The sequence below is a fragment of the Gadus morhua genome, chromosome 2 (genome assembly GCF_902167405.1).
Source record: "Gadus morhua chromosome 2, gadMor3.0, whole genome shotgun sequence".
Lineage (NCBI taxonomy): Eukaryota > Metazoa > Chordata > Actinopteri > Gadiformes > Gadidae > Gadus > Gadus morhua.
Genome location: NC_044049.1, coordinates 15,572,655 through 15,582,654, shown reverse-complemented (window position 1 = coordinate 15,582,654; position 10,000 = coordinate 15,572,655). Strand labels below are relative to the sequence as shown.

Here is a 10,000-nt window from a genome sequence, read left to right as displayed (position 1 = left end):
CGTAGTAACACTGGTGAATAAAGAACAGATCAGATTGCAGAGTGCTGCAGAGTGGTTCGCTTTTTGGTTATTCAGTAAAAAGCATTGAATTATATTATGGATAGTAAAGGAGCCTTTTGTTCTATAGTAATCTACTGTATTTCCATGTAATTATGTCCTGGGAAACATAACCCAACACAGAACATGTTGTTGTGTGTTTATGTATTGTGCACCTGTTCTACTGTACATCAGATGTTGAAAAACGTTTACAAAAAAACGAAAAAGATCAGAAGAGCGCTTTTATTTTCTTTGTGTGTGGGCCATTGCTCCGTCTGCCTCAGTCTTCCTTGCGGGGTCCTGCCAGGAGGGCTGGCAGGACCCTGGGCCTCCTTGGGAGCTGTGTGGGCACCTTGTTGGTTACGAGTTAACCGAGCAGCAGCTCCGATGTCTCATCCTGACATTTACGGACGCTAGCGGTTCATCACTCACACACTGAATATTATCTCCATGCACACATTGCTTGGACGAAAAAAAAGGGAACGACAATTGGAACGCTCACTCTCTCCACAGGCAGGACAATAATCTGTCCCTGTTGCGTGTTTCGACCACATCTTACAACGAATATGCCTGGAAATGGAAATGGGTTGCGGGGGGGGGAGGGGTCCACAGCAATCTCTTGCTGTACCATTAAATCAACAAGTAGGGTCGTGTTGCGTCGTGTGTTTTGTTTGTTGCCTTTTAAAAGCCGACGTGGAATACAGCATGTTAATGAAAGGAGCATTCTTCAAAGGGTTTGGAAGAACGAGGGTGCCTGACATGTTGCGGCCGTGCAAGAGAAGCATATCATTCAGAAATACAGACCAGAGCTATATCTCGACCAGACACCACTTTGAAATTATTTCATCCTGCCAGTTATTTACTTTTTCTTCTCATTGTTCACTCAATGGACTTTGATGATTGTTTTGAGAAGTCAGTTGGATAAAGACTTTGTTAGTTCGTTCTTTTTGTTTCCATGCCAACAATGTGGTAAGAAAGCACACATGAGTAGGATGAGCCTCGGGATAAAAAGAAAACAAAGGAAGCTGATGCCAAAGAATGGAGGTGCATTACAATAACATGCACTGTGTGTGTGTGTGTGTGTGTGTGTGTGTGTGTGTGTGTGTGTGTGTGTGTGTGTGTGTGTGTGTGTGTGTGTGTGTGTGTGTGTGTGTGTGTGTGTGTGTGTGTGTGTGTGTGTGTGTGTGTCTGCGTGTGCGTGTGTGCGCGTGTGTGTGTGTGTGTTCATCTATCTGTGTGTGCACACACACGTGCGTACTGTGTTTAGGAATGATCAGAGAGAAAAATGCCTTAAGAATTGCATTGAACCCTGAGCTAAGAGATCAAATGAATCTTCAAACCAGGAGTACAGCAGCACATCTTTTGGCTAATTCTTTTAATCCTGCGTACTGTAGCCCAGAGAGCTTCAGTGTGTGGGAGAAACAACACTCGCCCTATAATAGCCTGAAGCTAAGCACTAGTTCACTGTAGTTCAAAGTAGTAGCTTTCCGCTTCCTAAGCACTGGCTCTCTCATGACAACAACCCTACACTGTAGACAGTAGAGCAGTAAGGTAAATAGAGGGAGAGAGATGTTGCTGGTAGTGCTGTGAAAACTTTGAACAACCTTCCTCCCTGTAATCATGAGAAAAACAAGCATAAAGTGTCAACGATGAGTGAAGGAAAGTTTCAGGTTTCTTCCTTTACTTAAAGTTGTAAGTAGGCTATCCATTCATCGATCTCCATCATAAAAGAGCATTCATTGATTGTTATTCAACGACTGCAAACGTCCCGTCCCCTGTTCGCCTCAACCGAATCAATATGTCTGTCTCTGCATGTTGAATATTCTGATCACGTTCGTGCGTGTGTGTGTGTGTGTGTGTGTGTGTGTGTGTGTGTGTGTGTGTGTGTGTGTGTGTGTGTGTGTGTGTGTGTGTGTGTGTGTGTGTGTATGTGTGTGTGTGTGTGTGTGTGTGTGTGTGAGTGTGTGTGTGTGTGTGTGTGTGTGTGTGTGTGTGTGTGTGTGTGTGTGTGTGTGTGTGTGTGTGTGTGTGTGTGTGTGTGTGCAATGAGTAAATTAGTGTCTGTGAAAGAGGGAAAGAGGGACAGCGCTATAGGGAATGAGAGAGAGGGAGAAAGACACACAAAGAAATACAAAGGGGGTTGAAGCGATAGAGAGATGATATAGATGAATGATAGTACCTAACTGTGATGGGGCCTCCTGTCCTCTATATTCTCCTCCAGGAGCGTGTGTCCTTCACTAAGTTTGGCACTTGGATAATTGACTGTCTCTTCATTCTTATGAATAGTTAATGGTGTGTGGTGCCTCCGTTCCCTCTCTGGAGACATCATCATTCAACACACCCCTATGAACACTATTTACATTCACGTTTATAAACTTTATTTTATAATGCCATCATTTGGATGATCAATCTAAGTATTGCACAATGTTATCAATGGAGATTCACCATTGTAATTTGAAATAATAATTATTCAGACTTATTTATCTATATTATATATATATTTGTTTTTGTTCATAGTAATTGTGTTTCGAATAGTTTTACATTTGTTACACATTTCTGTTAAATTTAAGTAATTCAATTATCCAACAAAGGGGATATTTATAATATAATATCATATCATATAATCTTTTATCAAGGGAAACTGAACATAACAACATCGTTTTTTAAACCCTCCCAGATTGCGAACATGGTTCAAATCATAATTTAGGGAATAATACCCAATAATAATAACTAGCATAACAACACACAAACAACAACAACACCAACAACCGGTCCTCTGGCATGTGAACCGTATGCAGGGGTGCGACTGGGCGGAGGCATGTTTTCAATTTAATGGGCTGTGTGGAGGCCCTGCTGTTCGAAGGATGTGGTCCTTAGCTCCCTGAAGTGATACAGCACTGATTATACCACTGATACGTACATAGCAGGCTGGATTAGAAGACTAACTACTACCCCCACACACACACACACACACACACACACACACACACACACACACACACACACACACACACACACACACACACAAACACACACACACACACACACACCCCTTGGCAAGAAGGATGTGGCCAGGAGATTTCCTGCCCCCCTCTGCCCCCCCCCCCCCCCCCCCCCCCTTAAGTGTCTGGCTCTCTGCACAAAATACTTGCAAATTTAAAGGGTACCCTGGTCTGACTTGAACGGCAACAAGACAAGATGTCCATTTAGGAATCACATTGACTGGCTTTTAAGCAAAGAGAGAGAGAGAGAGAGAGAGAGAGAGAGAGAGAGATTTAGCAAGTAAATTAGCAGTTATTGTCGGCTAAATGTCACACAATTTGGTGTGCAGATGGTTCTACCAGAAAGTTGTGGAAAGTTGTGGAAGTTCGCCATTGTCGGTCAACAGTCATGGTGTTACAATGGGCACATAAGAAAGCATTTGTTATCTTATTAGCTACACAAAAGCCTGTTGTGGGTTTGTATAAACTTTGGTTTAACAGTTGCTAACTCGGTAGCTAAGATGGCTTCGGTAGTGAAATTTTCTTTCTCTCTGCGCCCCTCAGCTCTCTGCTCCGCATGGATAGTGCCAATAAAACCTCAACATGTGTGATTCACAGAGAAAGAGAGAGACAGTGAGAGGCAGAGAGACTGAGAGTGGATGGGAAAGACAAAGAGAAAGATAGGGGTGGATTTGAAATAGAAAAACGAGAGAAGAGTAGTATTCTGTGTCAAAAACATCACTTCAGTAATACTGGCTCCTACTGAATGTGACTAATAGAAATAATCTGTACCTGAGCATATCAAGCTCATCACTCAAGCTCTAAGTCAAACATCAAATGACCGGACAGAAAAAGCTGTTGTGTATTTGTATGTCAAACTAATTGGCTTTCAATTTCCCTTGGGAAAATTTCCCCAATATTCCACAGAGTATTGTTTTTTCCCAATGCATAGTATTTTCCTTGGATATCGTGCCAGTGCAACCATGCAAGAATAGTATGTGTGTGAAATGTTTAAACTCAAGAGATTTTATTTCTTCTAACGTTGTTTCTTGTTAGCTTTGACACCGAGCTGAAATGACTTGTATAGAAATTCTTCCCCCCAAAAAGTGCTTCGCAAAATGGACCACAATATGACTCGATTTATTTAAATTTCATCCACATGTTGGTATATGAGATTAGGCCCTTTTCAAACCACAGCCAAAATTCATCACTAGCCTCTAACCATACAGATCACCATTAAAACTGTGTTCAACTCAACACTGTACACTATAGAAACCCACTTCCTGCTGCTAGACCAATCGGGGGTAGTTGAGCCTACACATCAATTAAAGCCACCATGCTGAAAGAGGTGGACGGAAAATCCCTTGCATATGGAAACTCTCTGTCTGGATACGCTTTACACAACAATAATATGGATATTAAAACCATACAATAATTCATTGTCAAATTAGGATTAAGCTGTATAGCAATAGAACACATTAGTCTCAAATTATCCAATATTATACAATCCACTCCAGAAAACATAGCATTGTCAAAGAAAAGCTTGAAGAGAACAGAAAGAAAAACAGTTTTCTCCCCTTGTCATCACATTCATTTTCTTATTTACATAAATCCATATCCTTTATGAAGTCCAATCCATTCTTTAATGCTGCTGACATTTCCCCCTGCAACTGAGTGGAAGTGTGCTGTGTTAATCACAATCCTATTGGAGAATACCATCTGTGTCATGAATATAGGTCAGGCAATCCATACACTGTCATGATATCGATGAATGACCTCCCAGAGTATTTCTTCGGATAGAATTCCTTTATTTTCTTTGTGCGGATAACAATGCTATGCTATAAAGTGTAGCTTAGTTTGACATACCATAGCATTCACATTTCTGTTATCATACTGATAATGAAACATCTTATCATCGTAACATGACCCAGCTTCATGTTTAAATAACACCTAACAAACACCAAGCTATTTACTTGGGGCCTTTTCATGTCAGATGAAACCACAACAATTAGAAGTAAGTGCAGCATGTAAAGCGAGGGCCCACATTCTTCTTCTTCTTCTTCTTCTTCTTCATCTGTGGTGGTTATTCTTTCACATATGCAAGCTGTTACTGCAACGCTTCCTCGAAGACATCAGACAACTCGGAATTTCACATAATTGTTTCTTAGGTCCTCATGCCATGTTTGCGGGTTCTACTTGAACTAATGGGGCCACATTTTGTTCCCACGATCCCAACGAGGACTACATAGATAGAGAGTGAAAAGATGGGCAGGAGGGGAAGGAGGAATTGCAAACATAGAAGAGAGAAGCGCGAGAAACATTTAGAAAAGCTAGAAATTGTCATGCAACATAGTCTAGGCGGGGAAGGGTATGGCTCTGGGTTCCACCCAAATGAACATTGTCTACCTGTAAGCATCTAAAGTGCAAGATGCCCGACTCAGGGAGAGTAAGGGTGGGGGGGGGGGGGGGGGGGGGGGAGAGAGAGAAAAGGAGGGAGAAAGAGAAGGGAGACATTGAGGGAGAAAGGGGAGAAAAAGAGGGTAAGATAAATCATACATAGTCCCTGTTAGTCACTTTGGATAAAAACATCTGCTAAATTACTAAACTGAAAATAGAATACAAACAGGGGCCAAAGAAACCTTTTGTTTTTGTCATACACATGATAACACTGTTAGCCCATAAAGTCTACATAAAACTACACGATTCACACCGGGGCTCCCTCCTCCTCTCTTCCAACTAATGACCCCACACCCAGGCTCCAGAGCGGGATCCTCAATGCACATAAATGTTGTCGGCTAACCTCAAATCATGTGTGTTTGGCATTCACCAATACAATGCAATGATTTGCTGAGCAAGTCTAGTTCCTCCCTTGGAAGGAATATTGTGCATGTTGGACGCAATTCAAAAGATTTTTCGTATTGATTATTTTGAAATACAAGCGTTCAAAGGTTAACTTGACTAGAATGCTGTCAAGTAAAAATAAGTGAATGCTAAACACACCATAAATAAGGTCTCATCGAATAGATAGATTATCAATGACTTGCAATTATTGTTGAGATGGGAAAATAACCCTCGACCACATGAAAACTCCAACTTCAATCTAAGATAGACGTTCATGTTGTTCTCTCAGTGCATGTGTGTATCTGTCTGTGATCATATACATCTTTGTCAGAGCATGTGAGCGTGTTTCTGTGTGTGCACGTACCATTCTATGTGTGTGTGTGAGTCAGCTAACCAAGGCTCCACAGTCAGTCAGCATCAAGGCATCCCTTCTCTTCCCCACCGTGGAGCGGCTCCACAGTCCGCCTCCGAGAGGAAGGTTCCAGATCATGGTTCTGCATTGGTTGTCCCTGTCACTCACCACTCCCAATGGCGTGCTGCACATTAATGCTAAGCTATTCTCTCCCTCTTCTATGATCAAATAAACTCTCTGACATTGGTGGTGACATTAGCCTCTCCAGATTTCAGAGGACAGAATCCGCTTTCAATGATCTCAACCAGAAAGCCATGAAAAGAAGATCACGTTGCCCTCACGTGTTGTTTTGTTAATCCTCTGACGCTCACACCGCCTGTGTGCTCCTGTCTGCTCAGTTTCACCTTCACGGTCAGGCGTGTCAAAGTTAGACGCGACTGACACCTGCATTGAGGCGTCGCATGAGTCAACAGGTATCGTATGTATGAAGGCGTGGATCTGAATCACAGCGAGGGCAACAACACAGATGCGTACCTGATGGTCACTGTGAAGCCCGAGGGACAAAGTGACATACATAGGAGTGCGCTTCAGAACAATCATACTGACGCTGTGTGCTTGTGGCCATGTTCCCCTTATGGTTCTTCTCAAGAAAAAAGTCTGAAGAATTCTGTTGCTGGGCAGACTACATGATCTGTGTTAAATGCGCTGGCGGACTGTTTCAATGCAACTTTTTCATTGTAGGAGGAGGAGCTGAGGAGTAGGAAAATGGCATTGAAAGTGTTCTTCGCCATGAAATGTGTCTCATTCCTATACCCTCCGTGGACTTCTGGAGGCCACAGTTTCCATGTGGAGCTGGAGACCACAGGTCCACAAGACTAATCCGACACCGCTGCGAGAACCCTGCTGGGACTCGTTCAAAAGCTTGTAGGCCATCTGGAGATGATCACAACCACCTCCGTTCCGGCCCGTCTTGTTACGGCTGCCCCCCTAAATCATAGCCTATGACAGCCAGGTCGACCCGAATCATCATCATCTGATATATCTGCTCGATATGGAGATGAAAATATAACGTGCATATCCCAATTTTTTCTAACCTCAAACGAGTCTCATCCTTAATGTGTAATTGTATTGTCCCATGATCGGAGAATAGTACAATGCATTTACAAAACATAGAAGTTACAGCGATTGCTTTAAAGCCGGCACTAAGGGGATTTGCTTCCCACATCTGGTTCCTCTGCCCTCTCTCGTCTGTCTATAGACCCACAAATCAAAGACACGCGGCCAAAGTCAATAAAGCATTTGATCTTTGAAGGGTATGAACGCTTTTTTGAATGAATGTCAGGATGATCTAGTACTCCCCGGAGACCCCTAGATCAACTTTATCTGCATCATACAGTAAGCTATTGGCTTACTGGCTTTGGCTGTCTGAATATATCAGCCAGGCAGTGTGAGACTATGCTGGCTATTGACAGGAAACATCAGCAGTTCTCTACAGGTGAGTGACTCTCCCCAGGGACCATCAGGCTAAAAATGCACCTCTTTAGCCTTCAACCTTTAGGAAATACTCCTACTCAGCTCTACCCCTCTTGGTCCTAAAACCCCTGACCAAAATAAATATGAAGATTGTTTTCAATTAGGCAGTTTCATATTATGGGATTTGTTTTGGGGTTTAGCATGTACAAAACGGTATTTTCAGTCAACATGCTAATGTATGTAGTCAAAGTAAATATCGAACTAAAATGCTATAAGTTAGGATTGCCAAACTAAAGAATCAAATTGGACCCCTAGTGGACAATAGAAGATTGAATTCTTAAGGCCCATTGACATGGGCTTCAAGCTGTCCATTTAAACTGTATTGTTTTTAAGATGTATTGTTCACTCAGCCTCCTGCCTGTACATGCACATGCACTGTACTGGCCTATTCTAAGTGTTCACACCAATCTCAGAGTGGGAACTGCTACTGGAACATATAGAAACAATACATCTTTAATCGATTCAATATTTAGCTAATGGTTTTATTTAGCTAAATTTAACAAATTGGCCACATCAAAGTATATAATTTAATTACCTATGTTGACTACCCTGGATTAAGTTGGAGGACTCATCTGACTACAGTTTACAGTTATACGTTTCACAGCCACAATGACCCAAAGAGTGAGCTTTTTTTGTGAGTCAAATGCTAAGGTTGGCTATCAAGGCAATTTTTGTTAAGTTTGGCAATCAGGAACATATATATTTGTTTATATATGTATAGGCCTACATATATACATATATACAAATATATATATTCCTGATATATATACATCACATAGGCCTATCTGTGTTTAACTATTCAGTCTTTAATTTTGATCTTAATGTCTATTTTGGCGATTCATTGAGAAATAGCCTACTGAGCGCCTCTAAATCACAACAGAATATTGCAGACCTTTTTTATTATATAGTTATTATCAAGTTCACATCAAATAAACAAAGCGTGTGCCTGCTTTTCACGTAGGCCTACATATGGAATTGCTACGGGCTATTTTTGACATTCGAAAAAAACTAAATTCGGCCTAAAGGTATACAAAGTCCACGTGCTCTGTAACCCATCACAAAAATAACAAATATTAAACAATAAAGGAATATAAGTTCTCCATACCTGTACCACTCAAGACCCTTATCATAAAAGCGGTCGAAGAAGTGCGGCTCTGCCCCCACCGCTCTCACGTCCGGGTGGATGCGGAGAAACTCAAGGAGCGCGCGCGTTCCACCTTTCTTGACGCCGATTATGATCGCTTGGGGGATTTTCTTGGTCCCGAATGTATTCGACACGGGGATGCCGTTACCCCCGTCCTCTGTGGTCCCGTCATAAATCTGTCTTGGACTGGGTAGTTGTTGGCCAGGTGCTTCTACTGCCCCGCGCTGTTCCGCGTCGCCGAGCGCACTCTCCGCAGAGTCCGTGCCGTTCCACCGGGACACCAGCTCTTCCGCAAGGTGCGACCGAAGAAGCGCTTGGGATCGCGGGTTGTCAAGTCCGCGGGTTTTATCGTCATAATCCCCGTCTGGCGATTGATGGCTGTATAAAGTTCTTGGCACTGAATCACAAACACCGGCAAGGCAGTAAAATAAGTATGTGAAGACGAGGAGCATGGTAAAGAACACGGACACTTTGGGCAGCACTGCTTTGCCCAAGTTGAACCTGACTCTGCATCCGCTACATCCCATGAGTTGATCTCCTGTTCAGCAACAAGAGGCAAAACGTTGACACCATACTTCTTCTTTCGGACACATCAGGAACAGTCCATTCAAGTCAAAAACCAAAAAAATACCTGTTGCATATGACTAAAGATTAAAATGCACGTGGTTGGTGAAAAGTAAACACAAACAATTGACAGAAAATATCTTCATAGTAGTTTTCTTTTAATTTGTAATTATCATTCGAGCAAGGCATTCAGACGTAAGTTGATGCCTTTGCAGTGGAGGGAAAAGGATAGTCATCTACTTTGGGACGTTAATTACCAGCCAGCCATTCAGTTACCTCCTCTTCAGCGCGTGAGTGAGCTCATAGCCTCATTGAACATTTCTGCTGTCCTACCTCTCTCTTTACGCCCCACCCCCACCCTTTTTCGTCTCCCAATAAGTCTCCTCACTTCCTCCTTCTCAACCTATAAGACTAGTAAGCTAATTACACAGACGCAACAAAGTTTTTACATTTACAATAATACATTTTTAACAACTTTATTAATTTATTTACATTCACCGACCTGTGCTTCTCTTCCTTTGTTTGTTTTGAACAAATTATTTCAAAGGG

At 42.3% G+C, this 10,000-nt stretch overlaps 1 protein-coding gene across 1 annotated transcript in view; it reads right to left on the bottom strand.

Moving 5' to 3' along the window:
* The window catches only part of LOC115539371 (heparan sulfate glucosamine 3-O-sulfotransferase 6-like), a 12,182-nt gene extending 2,437 nt beyond the window's left edge, over nucleotides 1–9,745 (bottom strand). The window contains exon 1 of the mRNA XM_030350401.1: nucleotides 8,849–9,745. Within this exon, the coding sequence (XP_030206261.1) occupies nucleotides 8,849–9,414 (566 nt within the window). The 5' untranslated portion in view covers nucleotides 9,415–9,745. The remainder of the gene's footprint in view (nucleotides 1–8,848) is intronic.
* Between the last annotated feature and the right edge of the window lie 255 nt (nucleotides 9,746–10,000).